The sequence below is a fragment of the Pseudophryne corroboree genome, chromosome 7 (assembly GCF_028390025.1).
Source record: "Pseudophryne corroboree isolate aPseCor3 chromosome 7, aPseCor3.hap2, whole genome shotgun sequence".
NCBI lineage: Eukaryota > Metazoa > Chordata > Amphibia > Anura > Myobatrachidae > Pseudophryne > Pseudophryne corroboree.
Window position 1 is genome coordinate 19,750,466 of NC_086450.1, and position 19,453 is coordinate 19,769,918.

Sequence of the window (19,453 nt, forward strand, 5' to 3'; positions counted from 1 at the left end):
AAAACAATATTCTTTTTTTACACACATGGCTATCAGCCCGGCACCCACCGCCCAGGGGTGCTGGGGACAGCCTCGGTCTTCACCCCTGGCCCTTGGGTGCCTGGAGGGGGGACCCCTTGATTTAAGGAGTCCCCACACCTCCAGGGTACCCCGGCCAGAGGTGACTAGTTGGGGGGGGTAATGCCATGGCCGCAGGGACCAATATAAAAGTGTCCCCCGGCTGTGGCATTATCTCTCTGGCTAGTGGAGCCCGGTGCTGGTTTTAAAAATACGGGGGACCCCTACATCTTTTGTCCCCTGTATTTTTGGAACCAGGACCGGACTAAGAGCCCGGTGCTGGTTGTTTAAATACGGGGAACCCCTGTCCAATTTTTTTCCCAGTATTTAAACAACCAGGACTGGCTCAAAGAGCTTGAGGCTGGTTATAATTAGGAGGGGGGACCCCACGCATTTTTTTTTAACCCATTCAGACCCTTCTCCATTAAGTTAATGGAAGCCCTGGACAACAAAATTGCATTCATGTCCTTCTCCCACTCCCTTCCCAGTCCCAAACACAATTTTATTTTCTATAAAAATGTACACTATATCACAAGTATGATGAGCAGGCAGCGGGCATTGGCGGCATCGGACTGAGATAGAAATTAGTGGCGGAGGACTGGGTCAGTTGATTGTGGGCGAGTTTGTAAGCCATTGGTGGTGGCAGCGGGTACCGGCTCAGAGGCAGTAGCGGGCATTGGCTCGGCGGTGGTAGGGGTCATTGGCAGGATTCGGCGGACATTATGGCTGCAGTGCCTCACTAGCCACTGACCTCACCGCACGCCACTGGGATTCAGGTCTGGGGAACGGGCGGGCCAGTCCATAGCATCAATGCCTTCGTCTTGCAGGAACTGCTGACACACTCCAGCCACATGAGGTCTACCATTGTCTTGCATTAGGAGGAACCCAGGGCCAGCCGCTCCAGCATATGGTCTCACAAGGGGTCTGAGGATCTCATCTCGGTACCTAATGGCAGTCAGGCTACCTCTGGCGAGCACATGGAAGGCTGTGCGGCCCCCCAAAGAAATGCCACCCCACACCATTACTTACCCACTGCCAAACCGGTCATGCTGGAGGATGTTGCAGGCAGCAGAATGTTCTCCTTGGCGACTCCAGACTCTGTCACGTCTGTCAGTGAGAACCTGCTTTCATCTGTGAAGAGCACAGGGCGCCAGTGGCGAATTTGCCAATCTTGGTGTTCTCTGGCAAATGCCAAACGTCCTGCACGGTGTTGGGCTGTAAGCACAACCCCCACCTGTGGACGTCGGGCCCTCATAGCACCCTCATGGAGTCTGTTTCTGATCATTTGAGTAGACACATGCACATTTGTGGCTTGCTGGAGGTCATTTTGCAGGGCTCTGGCAGTGCTCCTCCTGTTCCTCCTTGCACAAAGGCGGAGGTAGCGGTCCTGCTGCTGGGTTGTTGGCCTCCTCGACGTCGCCTGATGTACTGGCCTGTCTGCTGGTAGCGCCTCCATGCTCTGGACACTACGCTGATAGACACAGCAAACCTTCTTGCCACAGCTCGCATTGATGTGCCATCCTGGATGAGCTGCACTACCTGAGCCACTTGTGTGGGTTGTAGACTCCGTCTCATGCTACCACTAGAGTGAAAGCACCGCCAGCTTTCAAAAGTGACCAAAATGTAACCCACTGGTTAATTAATAATAAAGTATGAATAAAAATTGTAATAAATAGATGTATATATGATATCTATATATAATATTAATAGGTACATGTAGCTTGAACTGGTGAAAATGGATGTGTATATAATATAAATATATAGAAGTACTATTAAATTATAGCAAGGACTAAGAAAAGGCTTTTAAGATGAGACTCGCGGGGAGAGAACATGCTAGAAACCCCTCGTGCAGAAGAGAGAGATACCGCGAGCACAAAGCAGTGAGGAGGCAGTTAGCCGTTGGAAGGGTCAGGAGACCAACCGACTTCACTTGCGGAGGAGAGATGAGACTGAGCAGTAGCACCAGAGGAGACGGGGACACGCAGGGACCCTAGCCGCGAATACGATAAGGAGCAGACCGGAGAGTACAGAGGCAGTGCAAGGCGCCAGTGTGCGGAGACAGCCCCATATGCTGGAGTGTAAGTACTCACCCCTGATTGCCCGGCAATCAGTGCAGAGCCCTGTGTGACGGCTGCCATTAGTAAAGTGCGTCAAGTGAGAGGGGCCGACGGCAGAGAGGGATAGAGCTCCGAGACAGCGGCCGAAGGAAGGACCTGGAGAGGCAGCATAACACAAGAGGAGGAGTCGGGGGAGTGACTACGCATTAGTCGAGGTGGGATTGCAGCATACACCTATCACTCACACCTCACTCCAATAGCATTTCCTCCCATGGCAGTATACTAACTAGAAGTATATTGATGGATCACAGGCACCCTCTAGTGGGAACTCTGTATAAGATACAAACTAAAATACAGAAGAAGCTATAAGAAGATGTATAGACTATAACACATTCTCTATGGTTATAACATAAAAGAAACATAGTGCACTGTTAAGTCAGGACTGTTTCATATACTCGTGGGCTAATTAACCCTATAGAAGAAGCACCATATCAGTAACTCAGAAATAACTAAAGACAATAAAGAGAGGGGACTGCTTTGAAATTCTGAGTTATTACTAACAAGAATAACGACAGGCTATTCTACTACCAAATTGAGACCCACTATACCCGGGAGTATTACTTGAGTATACACAGATTAACATTTCTCTTAATCTAACCTGGATTGGGGAAAATAGCTGAAGATTGAGACTTTAATATTCATTGCAGCTATCCTAAACCCATATATGGATTATAAACATAGTGGAATTGAGGGACGGTATTAATACTGAATGAGAAATATTCACAGAGGATTGGAACATAAGGAAGAACAGGGGAATATACGACTATTACAAAGATTTTAGGGAAGGTATGTGATACCAATCCAGTTCTTCACGATAGCCACACTCATTAACATTAAGGGCCCCAACGAGCTCATCATTGACTTCAGAGTACCCGGGTCACTCTTAGTTTTTAAATGTATACAATTTGAGATGTAATAAATACATTATTTAGGTGATTAATTGAAAAATCTAGTCTTAATATATATAATACTCAATGTCCTTGTGAAAGTATTAAACGATGTTGATTAAAGTTATACTATAAATTTTATCTACTTACCATTCATCCGGTTCCTGGTAGCAAGTTGAAAGGAGACTTGGATACTATAAGAGAAAACAGGTAAATGAATGTAAATTGTATATAATTGAATTCATATTTCATAAAGGTATTCATTGGGCTTACCCAAGCAAGCCTATATACATTGATATAAAGCTTGGGTGGAGGCACAACTATTGTAATCCATTTATAATAATATTCCAAAGTAGGGTTACATAAATGGAGGCACTGCTGAGATCCCAGTAAATCTTAGTAAATTACTTTAATCAGAAACAATGGAAGGATTAACTGGAGACGATATTTACCACTGGTGTCAGAGGAAGGGGGTAAACCCCCAAAAGTGTATTGGAGTAGGAGGAGAGTTAATGGAAACTTCGGATGACACTCTGTTAAGAAAAGTGAGTACCCTGTACGGAGTAATAAGACCAAATATAGTGGACAACTGGGATGACGAAGCAGGAAGAAAGATTGCTGTCTTGGTTGAAACGGATAAAGAATTGGACGTGAATTTGATACCATTAATGATAATAGCTGATGAAGAAACAGGAAAAAGATGGTCCATAATTGGTCCTAATATCAGAGAAGAAAATATCACCAGTATACCCATCTCGGCCGTGATCTCACCAGAGGGAGTAGACAAAGGAGAAGCTAGTGGAAATGGACACACTGCTACAAATGTAAATGGTGGACAATTCGAAACCATGGTAGATAGGGTGGTCTCCCAACTTGAGAGATGGCATTATGAAGGGAGTTATCGGAGGTTGAGGATCTTTTCTGGTATTGTACCCGTACCCACCGGAGAAGAACCGTATGAATCATGGAAAGATGCCGCCGTTCAACAAGCAGAGGAATGGCAATGTCCTGATAAAATAAAGAGACAACGAGTGGTGGAGAGTCTACGAGGCCCAGCCATGGGGATAATACAAGCAGCCAGGAGAAGTAATCCAAATGCCAATCTGGAGACCTACCTCGAGGTCTTGGATTATGTGTATGGTACTATGGAAGATGTAGGGGATCTGTTATCCAGATTACACCACACGTTTCAAGAGCCTAGTGAGAAACTGAGCGCTTATGTTATAAGAATAGATAAACTACTGTATAAGATAGTGGAAAAAAAGGGATCACTCGAGATGAAGTAGATAAAAGTCGCATGAGACAGGTATTACGGGGTGCTTTAACAACTGATCCTGTAGCACAAAAGTTGAGGTGTTCTGAGAAAAAAGAACCACCACCCGGATTTAACGAGATATTAAAAGAAATCAAACAAGAAGAAGTACTGATTGAGATGAGGGAAAAGACGGTAAAAAAGGTTAAGGTAGTACAAACTGTGACTGAGACTTCCCCATTAGAGGAGAAAATATTAAAATTAATGGAAGAACAGAACAAAAGAATAGAGCAATTCATTGAAAATCAAAGTATCAATAACCTTTCCCAGAGTACTCCATCTAGTGATTCAACACGGGGTGGGGGAAGAAGGGGCACTTTCAATAGCAGGGGCTGTTTTAGGTGTGGGAGGATTGGCCATCGAGCCTTTGAGTGTAACCTGAATCGGAACTCGCCTCGGAGGTATGTTACTCCCTCTCTGAACACCGATGGTGAAGACCAAGATCGGGGAAACGGACAAGGGAGGCCCGTGAATCCCCAACAGGTCTCCTAGAGGTTGGTCGCTGCGCAATGGGGAGTACATGTTGGAATGGAGTCCTGCCTGAGGGGTTGATGGGACCAGCTCCAGTTATGGCTGCTACAATCAACGGACACCACTGTAAGGTACTTGTCGATAGTGGCTCTCAAGTATCAATTATATTCGAAGACTGGTATAAGAAACACCTCTCTGATGTACCCCTACTGCCATTATCTGGACTAGTGATATGGGGATTGAGTGTAGAGAAATATCCATATTTAGGATATATAATAGCTAGTCTAGAAATTTATCAAGAGAAAAGGGAAGAGAAGCTGCAAATACCCCTAATAGCACTGGTATGTCCAGAAGTCCCGGAGAGTAAGGGTGGTGAGCCCCATATGATCATAGGAACCAACACCAGGATTTACTCCCTTCTTATAGAATGGTTGGAAAAAGAGGAGAAAAGGACTGGGGTGCAGGTTAATTCATGTGAAGTGGTATCTGAAATAGTCCAGAAGGAAAACAGTAGCCCATTTGAAGGATGTTTTGTGGGGAGTGAGATCGAACATGCTGAAAAATTGCTGTTAATCGCAGAATTGGAATCCCGAGGGCAGGTTTTCTCCACTGGGGAGTGGGATTTAGGAAGAGCAAGAGGGATGGAACATTGTATCCGACTCACGGATGATACCTCCTTTCAAGAACGTTCTCGGAGAATAGCTCCCGCGGACTTTGAAGACGTTAGAAAACATCTGAAAGGTTTATTGGAAAACCAAGTAATTATGGAATCCAAGAGTCCGTACGCCTCCCCGATTGTGATCGCACGCAAGAAAAATGGAAACATCAGAATGTGCATTGACTATCGGACCCTAAATCATCGAACGGTGACCAATCAATACACGGTGCCTAGAATAGATGAGGCCTTGGATTGCCTACAAGGGAGTGTGTTGTTTTCAGTATTAGATTTGAGAAATGGGTATTATCAAATACCAATGCGGCCTGAGGACAGAGAAAAAACGGCCTTTATATGCCCACTTGGATTCTTCGAGTTCCTACAAATGCCCCAAGGGGTGAAGGGGGCACCAGCTACCTTCCAACGTGCCATGGAAAAGATAATAGGAGATATGAACTATCGGGAAGTGATAGTATACTTAGACGACATTATAGTATTTGGCTCTACTCTCCAAGAACATAATCGTCGTCTTTTCAAAGTCCTAGATAGATTGCTGGAAGGAGGTCTGAAACTGTCAGTAGACAAATGTCATTTATGTCAGTCAAAGGTTAAATACCTAGGACATATCGTCAGCAGATATGGAGTGTCGACAGATCCAGAAAAAGTACAAGCCGTGATGAACTGGCCTCGACCTACTAAACTGAAGGAATTACGATCTTTCCTGGGATTTTGCGGATACTACCGTCGCTTTGTACCGAATTACTCTGCTCGGGCAAAACCTTTAACCGACCTGACTAAAGGATACCCCAATGTAAGGAAAGGAAAAACTCTAAAATCTACACTGAAGGGAAATTATTATCAGTCCAATGATCCATTTGGGGAGCGATGGAATAACGAGTGTGAAAAGGCATTTATAATGTTGAAAGAAAGTCTGACGCATGCACCTGTGTTAGCATATGCTGACCCCAGTCTACCCTATGTATTACATATAGACGCGTCTACGAGTGGACTGGGGGGAGTGTTATATCAACAACATCCTGATGGGCTAAGACCAGTATCTTTTGCTAGTAGAGGTGTATCAGAGAGTGAGAAGAGATACCCAACCCATAAATTAGAATTCCTAGCATTAAAGTGGTGTGTAGTGGATAAGTTCCACGATTATTTGTATGGAGTGAAATTTGAAATACATACTGACAATAACCCATTGACTTATGTACAGACCACCGCCAAATTGGATGCAACAGGGCACCATTGGTTAGCAGCACTGGCGCTCTATGATTTCTCCTTGAAATATCGACCTGGAATAAGTAATGTGGATGCCGACTCGCTCTCTAGAATACCCGGGCAATTAGCGGGAGAAACAGAAAATGAGGAGTGGATCAAAATACCCACTGGAGAGGTCCAAGGAGTATGCCATAGTATGAGAGCAATTAGTATGACAGTAAGTGAAGCAGTAAGCACACTGGGTGCAACCTCGGCGGCCCTACCGTTCTCTTATTGTTGGATTAGCCAGATGGAGTTGGAAGATCTGCCAAGAGTAAAGACATATCAGCTTAGGAGAGAGCAACTACAGGATATAAAATGTATAAAATGGGTGATGCCAGGAGCCGTAACTAAGAAAGCTGGCCAGATGACAGCTGAGTAGGCTTTAGAAATCCAGCTTTTAAAGAAACAAATGAAAAACTTGGTTATGAGAAGGGGTATACTCTACCGATGCACTCAACTACCAGATGGTAGAAAAAGGTATCAACTTGTATTGCCCAGAAAACACTGTATTAAATGCCTGCAAGCTTTACATGATCAACATGGACACTTGGGATTTGAAAAGACTTTAAAGCTAGTAACTGATAGATTTTATTGGCCAAATCTATCCAAAGAAGTAGAACAGTATTGTAAAAATTGTGGAAAATGTATATTAAGGAAAACCTTACCTCATCGAGTAGCCCCTTTAGTAAACATTAAAAGCAATGGTCCTTTGGATTTAGTATGCATGGACTTTCTAACCCTGGAAATAGATCAAGGAAAAAAGTGTAATATTTTAGTAATAACCGACCATTTTACAAGATATGCACAAGCTTACATAACACCAAATCAGAAGGCGTCCAAAGTAGCAAACACCCTTTGGAGCAAATTCTTTATTCATTATGGGCTTCCAAATCGATTACACTCAGATCAAGGTAGAGAATTTGAGAGTAACCTGATCAAAGAACTTTGTAAGATGTGTGAAATTCAAAAATCTAGGACTACGCCATATCATCCCCAAGGTGACCCACAACCGGAACGCTTCAATAGAACATTACTGAATATGTTGGGAACCCTGAGTCCGTTGAACAAACATCATTGGAGACGTTATATTGACCAGCTGATACATGCTTATAACTGCACACAGAATGAGGCTACTGGATACTCACCTTATTATCTGATGTTTGGGAGAGAGGCTAAGCTACCGATAGATGTAAGTCTAGGAGTCTCGTCCGGTGAAAGTTCCTATAAATCTCATGTGAAATATGTTGAAAAATTGAGGGAAGAATTGGCTATGGCCTATCAATTAGCAGAACGGGTGGCTCGCCAGAGCGAAGAAAAGAATAAGGTCTATTACGATCGGAAGGTGCGAGACCAGGTGTTATTCCCCGGAGACAGGGTATTGCTGAGGCAATTGGGGATGCCAAAAAAATTCAAAATTGCCAACAGATGGAGGGAAGAACCCTATATCATAATGGAAAAACTGAAAAACCTACCAGTATACCAAATACAATCCGAAAATGGGAAAGGAGCGATATTAACTCATCACAGACAGAACCTACTTCATATAGGTAGGGAAGTTCGACTGGGAGAGGAGGAAGAAATGAATGAAGGTACAGACATAAACCCTAGAGGGAGGATGGAAAATCGATCTAAAGAGAGAAAAGAGTTGGATGATAATGAAAATAATGTGGAAGCAGAGGAAGGCCAGGGATGTTGCTATAAGGAACAAGAAGAAATCTTTGAAAAAGAGATTGGACCCGAACAGACTATTGATAGTCAACAGGCTGGCTCTCTATCCCATGTGGGTCCGGAAATTAATTTTAATGATTCTTCAGGAGAAGATTGGAATCTATTAAATGAAGACAGTAATGATATTCTGGGAGAGTTAGGAGATTATCCGTTATGTAGTACTGATAGAGGGGAAATGAGTAATATAAATAGACCCAAAAGAAATAGACAACCCCCCTCTCATGATTACTTATGACCAGTTGGGGACTCCAGAGATTATCCCCAGAGTAATCACTCATTATAATATTGAATCTTACTGGCCTTATTTCTAATAACATACCTGAGATATATATGTTGGTGATCCCATGGTTTGAGTTAAATGGAATCACCAGGGGGAGAGTGTAACCCACTGGTTAATTAATAATAAAGTATGAATAAAAATTGTAATAAATAGATGTATATATGATATTTATATATAATATTAATAGGTACATGTAACTTGAACTGGTGAAAATGGATGTGTATATAATATAAATATATAGAAGTACTATTAAATTATAGCAAGGACTAAGAAAAGGCTTTTAAGATGAGACTCGCGGGGAGAGAACATGCTAGAAACCCCTCGTGCAGAAGAGAGAGATACCGCGAGCACAAAGCAGTGAGGAGGCAGTTAGCCGTTGGAAGGGTCAGGAGACCAACCGACTTCACTTGCGGAGGAGAGATGAGACTGAGCAGTAGCACCAGAGGAGACGGGGACACGCAGGGACCCTAGCCGCGAATACGATAAGGAGCAGACCGGAGAGTACAGAGGCAGTGCAAGGCGCCAGCGTGCGGAGACAGCCCCATATGCCGGAGTGTAAGTACTCACCCCTGATTGCCCGGCCATCAGTGCAGAGCCCGGTGTGACGGCTGCCATTAGTAAAGTGCGTCAAGTGAGAGGGGCCGACGGCAGAGAGGGATAGAGCTCCGAGACAGCGGCCGAAGGAAGGACCTGGAGAGGCAGCATAACACAAGAGGAGGAGTTGGGGGAGTGACTACACATTAGACGAGGTGGGATTGCAGCATACACCTATCACTCACACCTCACTCCAATAGCATTTCCTCCCATGGCAGTATACTAACTAGAAGTATATTGATGGATCACAGGCTCCCTCTAGTGGGAACTCTGTATAAGATACAAACTAAAATACAGAAGAAGCTATAAGAAGATGTATAGACTATAACACATTCTCTATGGTTATAACATAAAAGAAACATAGTGCACTGTTAAGTCAGGACTGTTTCATATACTCGTGGGCTAATTAACCCTATAGAAGAAGCACCATATCAGTAACTCAGAAATAACTAAAGACAATAAAGAGAGGGGACTGCTTTGAAATTCTGAGTTATTACTAACAAGAATAACGACAGGCTATTCTACTACCAAATTGAGACCCACTATACCCGGGAGTATTACTTGAGTATACACAGTTTAACATTTCTCTTAATCTAACCTGGATTGTGGAGAATAGCTGAAGATTGAGACTTTAATATTCATTGCAGCTATCCTAAACCCATATATGGATTATAAACATAGTGGAATTGAGGGACGGTATTAATACTGAATGAGAAATATTCACAGAGGATTGGAACATAAGGAAGAACAGGGGAATATACGACTATTACAAAGATTTTAGGGAAGGTATGTGATACCAATCCAGTTCTTCACGATAGCCACACTCATTAACATTAAGGGCCCCAACGAGCTCATCATTGACTTCAGAGTACCCGGGTCACTCTTAGTTTTTAAATGTATACAATTTGAGATGTAATAAATACATTATTTAGGTGATTCATTGAAAAATCTAGTCTTAATATATATAATACTCAATGTCCTTGTGAAAGTATTAAACGATGTTGATTAAAGTTATACTATAAATTTTATCTACTTACCATTCATCCGGTTCCTGGTAGCAAGTTGAAAGGAGACTTGGATACTATAAGAGAAAACAGGTAAATGAATGTAAATTGTATATAATTGAATTCATATTTCATAAAGGTATTCATTGGGCTTACCCAAGCAAGCCTATATACATTGATATAAAGCTTGGGTGGAGGCACTACTATTGTAATCCATTTATAATAATATTCCAAAGTAGGGTTACAAAAACATCAGCCAGAAAGCATAGGAGCTGAGAAGTGGTCTGTGGTCACCACCTGCAGAACAACTCCTTTATTGGGGGTGTCTTGCTAATTGCCTATAATTCCCACCTGTTGTCTATTCCATTTGCACAACAGCATGTGAAATTGATTGTCAATCAGTGTTGCTTCCTAAGTGGACAGTTTGATTTCACAGAAGTGTGATTGACTTGGAGTTACATTGTGTTGTTTAAGTGTTCCCTTTATTTTTTTTGAGCAGTGTATAATGCTCAGATATTTATAGAGCACTGCAAGAAAATAGATTTTTATATAAATCCTCTTTATATCACATTCATGAGTTCAGACTGAGAGCTCGCCGCCATTCAGCCACAACATCCCTCATTAAATAACACATTTCAATATACTGCCACACCCAGGACTCAAACCCGCAACCTGCTGCATCCTTGCCAAACACCCCACCCACTGAGCCGCTTGATCCCGCATAAAAACTGAGATTTATAACTATATGAAGCTACCTGTACCCCGTAAAAAAAAAAAAAAAAAGCACCATCAGGGGCGGATCCAGAAGAAAATGAAAGGGGGGGCACCATGATAGGGGAACGATAATAGTTATATTTACATGCACCTAAGGCACGCGTGCTCCCAGATAAGGGGTGTGGTATCACAGGGGGCGTGGCCTCACAGAATACACCATCAGGTAATGATTGGCTGTAGGAGCGCATCCTGGTTTATTGTCAATGTTTCACCCCGATGAAAAGGCTGATTGGGCCTTGAAATGTTGGTCACCTGTTCCATTAGTTATGGGAGCCTGGAAGGCACCCCAGCACAATATAATTATTAAAGTTTTTAGTTGGTGGTGGCAGGTGCAGCATACCTTGTTTTGGGCACTGCAGTGAGACTCAGACTGCAGGACACGAACTGTCTATCTTTGATTAGCAGAAGCAGCTAGCTGGATCTCCAACAAGCAGCATTAAGACATCTGCAGGACAGTCCTGTCACAATCACACGGGCCGCCTTCTCAAAGCTGAGCTGAGTGTGACTGCACCTAGCATGGTGGTAAAGGAAGTGGAGGAGGAAGCGCTGGGTTTATTGTGCGGTGCAGTGAGGGCTAATGAAGCCTTCTGCGCCGTCATAAGTAACAGTCTTACTCGATGCTGGCATTTGAACCCCGCGCCTGGGCATGACTCTGGCTGGCTGGCAGTGGGGGAGGTAGGTTGCGGTGTGAGCAGGGGGAAGCCGGAGTTGCAGCTTCATCCTCCCAATTGGTTACCACACGGAATTGCTGTTAGAGCAGTGGCGGGTCCTAGTGCCTGCCGGCTCTTTTATCAAATCTGACTGACGGAAATAGCAGTAGTGCTGCTGCTGTTCTCCTTTGGAAAAAAGAAGAAGTCAGAAACGACAGGGGAGGCCCGAGTGCCCCTCCCCCCCCCCCCCCCCCCGGATCCGCCTATGAGCTCCATAATCAAGTAGATCAATGCAACGTGCTGCCACACATCCAATCCTCTGCTGCCACACACTACATAGATCTGCCCAGCAACAAAGCTGATCCCCCCATCACAAAGTACAAGGTAAGCTTCAAATAGTTAAAACTCTCCAGCTTGGAATTCTCTAGCTTTCTATGCAAGGGCAGATAGCTCAATGAATAGAGTGTCCAACTGCAATGTCATTGAATCCTGGGCACATCAGCATCCCGAAATGTAATAAAAGACAGTGCGACTGAACAATAAAGACCTCTCAAGTCAAGTCCATGAATGCTGTATAGATATTAGCAATAAAAGGGGAGGGGGGAGGAGACAGGAGCAGTGAGGAGATGCTGGGCTTCAAAAAGAGGGGAAGCTGAAATTGAAAGTAATTAGATAATTCAGAATTCACAAGTGCTGCCAACAGCGCCCCCTACCCTGCAGCGCTATGTGCGGCGCACTCTCCGCACACACCTAGTTACGGCCCAGTGTGCAACGTGTATTTAGAACCGTACCAAAATTAAAAGTTTGAAAGAAAATCAAATCTCCCCTGAGGTCTATCAGCCTTTAATTCGTAACTGATAAGACGAGCTCTGTGGAATTCCTTCATTAAATGCTTATCTTTCTTTAATCCAAACAACTGAGAAAAAGCCTGAGATGAATTTAGGATAAGAAAATAAATTACTTTCTAAATCTGATACTACGTGTTTGTTGAAGAAGTATTACAATGAAGATAAAATAATCTGAAGGTCAATGTCAGTCTATCATGTCAATATATATGGCTTCTCCGAGGAGTCACTACTCTTTAACTCTCTCCCAAACCAGCGGGAGAATCAGTTTTGGTATTTCACCATTATCTCGCTGTGTAAAAAAATGTAAGTAATGTTTAATTTATCTCACTGTGATAGTTTTCCATTTGAGACGTATTCCCTTGTGTCATTGATTATTTAGTTTGGAATGGAGACATTTTATTTACAGTACTTCAAATTTTTTAAGTGCTTAATTGGTTTGCCAATGGTCATCATCATCATGTAAATGATATTGACTGGCCCATCTTTACTACAAGCACATCTACTGTATATGCAACGAGCAAATCTTCATTTGTGTCTATTAATTGTATGCAGAGTTAAATGTATTTCAAGATGCATTAAACTAAAATACTCACATACTGTAAATCCACAACTGAATGTACATTTGGTTCTTGAAGTTGAGGCTTTCTCTAAATGTTGACCTGGATATAACAAAAAGAGAGGGAGAGAAAACAATAATATGAATGAAGATTATTTATAATAAACCATCACTAGTACAATTCAAGTACTATAGATGTACAGTATCTATATCCCATCATTGGAAAAACCATCAATGGTATAACCAGTAATGGTCTCCAGCCACGCATGTGCAAAGGAAAAGAGACCCAGAAGAAGACACACCCCACCTAAGGATAAATTAACATCAGATTCACCAACCCATGGTAAATCCATCAACCATTGGCCGTCATCCGACTAGGGTTGCCAAACACATGTAATTGATGGACAACACTACGCTACAGATCAAACAAGGGCGGAGAGAGCATTTAGGGCACAGACTTGAGAAGAGTAGTCTACTGGGACACAGAATTGCATTAATCTTGCTCACAGGCAGGGCCGTCTTAACAGCAGTGTAGGCCCCTGGGCAAAACAATGCCCTGGGGCCCCTACCCATCCTCCAGCGGTAGGGGTGGGGAGTGCTATCATAAGCAGCTTTGATGTCCCGCGGGTGGCAGAGGGTGTTCTATCTTCCACTCAGCATGTAGGACCTGGAGCAGTAATTTCTGCTAATTACTCTTTTACTGCACAGATGGTGGGAGATGGGGCAGGAGGGAGAACACTAAACTGTAAACGGGGCATTGGGCTGAATGAAGGGACCCTGGTACATGACTTCTAGGGTGGTAGGGCAGGGTTTAATACATAGGGGAGTGGTGGATAGTGGAGTGGGCTTAATATTCATAATTTTCTGGTGTGAGGGCAGCTTGCTTGACTGCAGATATCTCCAGTTCCTGGAAATAGATTACTTAGATTTTAAAGGGGCAAAACACTAGAGAGTCCCACCTTCCAGGAGGTACTGGGGACTTGGGGATCAGAGTTCAGAAGCCGGAACAATCCACCAACAAAAATGTAAAACTGCATACAAGGCGTGTGGAGCTGGAGCAGGGACCGGCTGCTGGAAGACTGATATCTCTGGTTCTGGGCTTAGTAGAGACAAGCTGCCAGTGTCCAGTGAAAGGGGAGAGTCTCAGCTTTTGTAGTACTCTAGTACTTTTGTAGGACTCTAAGTCAGACAGAACCCAAGATATCTGGCTGGGAAGAGCAATTAACATGTTTGGATGGGGACCACTGTTTAGAAGTCGGATATCTCTGGTTCCCCTGGGCCGATATTCAAAATCTGGTACCCCTGGAAAGAGGAGACCCTCAGCTTGTACTCCTGGGGTCCTTGGGCAAGTGTCCATTGAGCCCATATGAAAAGACTGCTCTGCTCACAGGTTCACTACATTAATACCATTCCCCTGGGTAATATCACCCTCCACCATTACATTTCTGCCCTCATTATTCTAGTAATCAATAATTTCCTTCTCAGCCATAATATTAAAACCACTGACAGGTGGAGTGAATCATTTTGATTATCTCATTACATTGGCCCCCATTCCGAGTTGATCGCTCGCTATCTGCTTTTAGCAGCAGTGCAAACGCTAAGCCGCCGCCCTCTGGGAGTGTATCTTAGCTTAGCAGAAGTGCGAACGAAAGTATCGCAGAACGGCGTCTAAATTTTATCAAGCAGTTTCTGAGTAGCTTCAGACCTACTCCTACCTTGCGATCACTTCAGACTATTTCCTGTTTTGATGTCACCACGCCCTGCGTTCGGCCAGCCACACCCCCGTTTCCCCAGGCACGCCTGCGTTTATAACCGGAAAACGGTCAGTTACCTCCCAGAAACGCCCCATTCCTGTCAATCACTCAGCGGTCAACAGTGCGACTGAAAAGCGTCGCTAGACCTTGTGTGAAACTGCATCGTTTTTTTTGCAAGTATGACACACGTGTGCAGTGCGCACCATACGCATGCGCAGAAGTGCCGCTTTTTCAACTAATCGCCGAACGAAAGCAGCTAGCGATCAACTCGGAATGAGGGCCATTGGCACCTGTGATGGGATGGGATATATTGGACAACAATTAAACAATCAGATCTTGAAGTTGATGTAGGCCAACATCAGGATCTCAGTGACTTTGATGAGGGACAAATTCTGATGGCTAGAAGACTGGGTCATAGCATCTCCAAAAGGCATCTTGTGGGGTGTTCTAGGTATACAGTGGTTAGTACCTACCAAAAGTGGTCCATGGAATGACCACTGGTTAACCGGTAACAGGGGCTAATTGATGCATGTGGGGAGCGCAGACTAACTCATCTGGTCTGTTCCCACAGAAGAACTACTATAACATGAATTACTGGATATTACTGGATATTGTAATGCTGACTACTATATAAAGGTGCCAGAAAACACAGTGTATCTCAGCTTTCTGCAGACTGGTGAGAGTGTCCATGCTGACCCCTATCCACCGCCTAAATCACCTACAATGGGCACATGAGAATCAGAACTGGACAATGGAGTTATGGAAGAAGGTGACCTTTACAACATGTGGACAGCCAGGTGCATGTGTATCGTCTACCTGGAGAGAAGATGGCACCAGGATGAACAATGAGGGGCAGGCAAGACGTCGGAGGAAGCCTGATCCTCTGGGCAATGTTCTGCCAGATACCACAGGACACCTTCAGAGGTTTTGTGAAGCCCATGCCTCGATGGGTCAGAGCTGATATTGTTGCATGAAGGGGATCTAAATAATATTAGGCAAGTGATTTTAATGCAGTAATTGATGGATGTATATGCACTAATTACATTTAAGGAAGATAACTCATAGTAGGACAGGTGACAAATGGTGGAAATGTTTTCCAGTCTTTCAAGAGATCAGAACCGATGACCTTTATGCAGGTCACTTAATAAGCCAGTTGTGGATGGAGGGGTTTGTAAGTGGGTGGATCTCTTGATTGTGGTTTGTGATTGATCTTTGGGTACCGGCTAGCAGGATGGGTGGCTTTGTTTTATTGTATATGTAAATCGTAGTGTCGTTTTAAATAATACAACTTTAGCTTTGTGTTGCAACTAAAAAGGCTTTTTAATGAAGAAATGTCAGTGATTTTGTGACAGCCTATTAGGAAAATGACATTGACTGATAATTTCAAGCAGTTCAAACATTATTCTTTAAGCTTTCTGATTTACTGAACTGGATACGTTGTCGAGGTTCGTCAAACCGACTGTCATTTACATACATGGTTATTTATCATATGCTGGATTCAAAAAAGACAGCTGAGAAGGGAGCACATGTCAGACCAAGTACTGAGTTACAGCAGCCACTTAATATTACTTTCTAACACATTACTGGACAACCTTATGGTAAGCCTATAACCAGTAATCACAGATGAAGCCCGTTTTGGACTATAGTCTTGCAATTTTACCAAGCAACCTTGTGCTATAAATGTGACTGGCCCACAGGGGTACAGGGAAAACCCCTGGTGGGCCCCATTGCCAGGGGCCCCACCTCCTCCTCCAAGGATCCGGTTCCAGACTGTACACTTGAGTTATGCATTACTCGTACATATGTTACATTATACTGCACAGGACTATGGTATATTTTCTAAAGTGTATCCCTGTTATTATTACCATGGATGCACTCTCAGTATTTACTATACATATTTATCAAGGGTCCCAGACCATGCACTCTCTAATGGTTAGGCAAACCAATGTGGTGGTTATCCACACCCCCACCCTGGAGATTGTCCACACCCTATGCATGGTCCCCTACCACTGTATTCCCCGGTGGGCCTACCATGATCCAGTCCAACACTGAATGTGACTCTGGTACCATGAATGAAAATAAATGCATCTTGATATATATGTGCTGCTCCAACCTTGATTCCAGATTCAAATAATAACATTGGTGAACCTAGATAATGCATATTTAATAGCATGTTCATGATTCGTTACCCTACCATGGACACACGTATCATTTACATTTTGTTAGCGCAGACTTACTGCATGTTGCCAACCACATAGGACATGAATTAAGAGACCCATCAGACTGCTTTCACAGTGATTGTGGGTGGCCCTGTAACCTTCAGTAAAAGAAATGGGTCGCCCACCCTATCAGAAGGAGACAATGACTCCTCTTGGCCAACTAGACAACAATCCTGTTATGTGATTATATGTGTATGGCTCAAAAATCCCAAGAGTCTACACGTGCAATCACATCTACTGTGTCACAACTGAGGGCTGGTGTTGGTAGCGGGAAGCCTCAGTTGTAGGGGCTGATGGGTACTAAAATTTAGGAGGTGAGATGAGACTCCTAGACATGTGCAGGAGCTGCAGCACCAATGCCCGAAGGTGTGACCACGACAACTGGAGGTGACTTTAAGTGTTTTATTAAATAATAAAAGTCAAGAAAAGTGCATCAAAAAAATAATCATAAAGTGAGTCTCTGGACTTCAACTGGTTTGAGACCAGTAACTGGGAAAGTAGTTGAATATATTTAGTGATGCTTGAGAACGTTGAAGAAAACGAGTTTTAAGTTAGAACTTACCTTTGTTAAAACTCTTTCTGTGAGGTACACTGGGCTCCACAAGGAAAGACATAGGGGTGTAGAGTAGGATCTTGATCCGAGGCACCAACATGCTGAAAAGCTTTGACTGTTCCCAGAATGCATAGCGCCGCCTCCTCTATAACCCCGCCTCCCTGCACAGGAGCTCAGTTTTTAGTTAACCAGCCCAATGCAGTAGCAGGAAAAGAGACGACAATGGTTAGTAGCCACATACACCACACTCTCACGACAGGAGAAGTGTCAGCGGCTAATGCCATACCAACCCAAAGAAGCTAAGTGCGTTAGGGTGGGCGCCTTGTGGAGCCCAGTGTACCTCGCAGAAAGAGTTTTAACAAGGGTAAGTTCTTACCATAAAACTTGTTTTCTGCTGCGGGGTACACTGGGCTCTACAAGGAAAGACATAGGGGATGTCCTAAAGCAGTTCCTTATGGGAGGGGACGCACTGTAGCGGGCACAAGAACACAGCGTCCAAAGGAAGCATCCTGGGAAGCGGCAGTATCGAAGGCATAGAACCTTATGAACGTGTTCACAGAGGACCATGTAGCCGCCTTGCACAATTGTTCAAGGGTCGCACCACGGCAGGCAGCCCAAGAAGGTCCAACAGACCGAATAGAATGTGAGCTGGAGCTGATAGACCAGCCCTCACATAAGCATGTGCAATCACCATTCTAATCCATCTGGCCAAAGTTTGATTGTGAACAGGCTAGCCCCGTTTGTGAAATCCAAACAGCACAAAGAGAGAATCAGATTTCCTAATAGAAGCAGTTCTCTTCACATAGATACGGAGAGCCCGTACCACATCCAAAGACCGCTCTTTGGGAGACAAGTCAGGAGAGACCAGGGCTGGAAACCACAATCTCCTGGTTAAGGTGGAACGAAGAAACCACCTTAAGTAAATTTCCGGGACGAGTCCTAAGAACCGCCCGGTCACGGTGAAATATCAGATATGGTGAAATACAAGACAAGGCACCCAAATCCGACACTCTTCTAGCTGAAGCAATAGCCAGCAGAAACACCACCTTAAGGGAAAGCCACTTAAGATCAGCTGAACCAAGAGGTTCAAAAGGAGACTCTTGTAGCGCCTCCAAAACCACCGACAAGTCCCAAGGAGCCACAGGCAGGACATAGGGAGGTTGGATACGCAACACACCCTGAGTGAAGGTATGCACATCGGGTAAGGTCGCAATTTTTCTCTTAATCCACACCGACAAGGCAGATATTTGAACCTTGAGGGAGGCCAGACGCAGGCCTAAGTCCAGGCCCTGCTGAAGAAAAGCCAACAACTTGGCTATACTAAACTTGGAAGCGTCATAATCGTTAGATGCGCACCAAACAAAGTAAGAATGCCAGACCCTAAAGTAAATCCGCGCCAAAGCTGGTTTCCGGGCCCGCAACATAGTTTGAATGACCGCCTCAGAAAACCCTTTAGCCCTTAAGACGGAAGCTTCAAGAGCAACGCCGTCAAAGACAGCAGGGCTAGGTCCTGGTAGACACAGGGGCCCTGAACGAGGAGGTCTGGGCGTTGTGGAAGTATAATTGGACGCTCTGACGATAGGCCCTGCAGGTCTGAGAACTAGTGCCGTCTGGGCCACGCTGGAGCTATGAGAAGCAGATTTCCTTTTTCTTGCTTGAACTTCCGAATTACCCTGGGCAGGAGTGACACCGGAGGGAACACGTATGGCAGCCGAAACCTCCACGGCA

General features: G+C 44.2%; 1 protein-coding gene across 1 annotated transcript; it reads left to right on the forward strand.

The window, feature by feature from the left end:
- The first annotated feature begins 3,483 nt into the window (after positions 1–3,483).
- On the forward strand, positions 3,484–4,347 carry LOC134943989 (modulator of apoptosis 1-like). Its single transcript, XM_063932538.1, has one exon. The coding sequence runs from the start codon at positions 3,484–3,486 to the stop codon at positions 4,345–4,347; it is 864 nt and encodes a 287-aa protein (XP_063788608.1).
- The last annotated feature ends 15,106 nt before the right edge of the window (positions 4,348–19,453 follow it).

Bases quoted from the DNA above. Each gene is read 5' to 3' on its own strand.
- LOC134943989 (XM_063932538.1), top strand. From the start codon at position 3,484: ATGGAAGGATTAACTGGAGACGATATTTACCACTGGTGTCAGAGGAAG.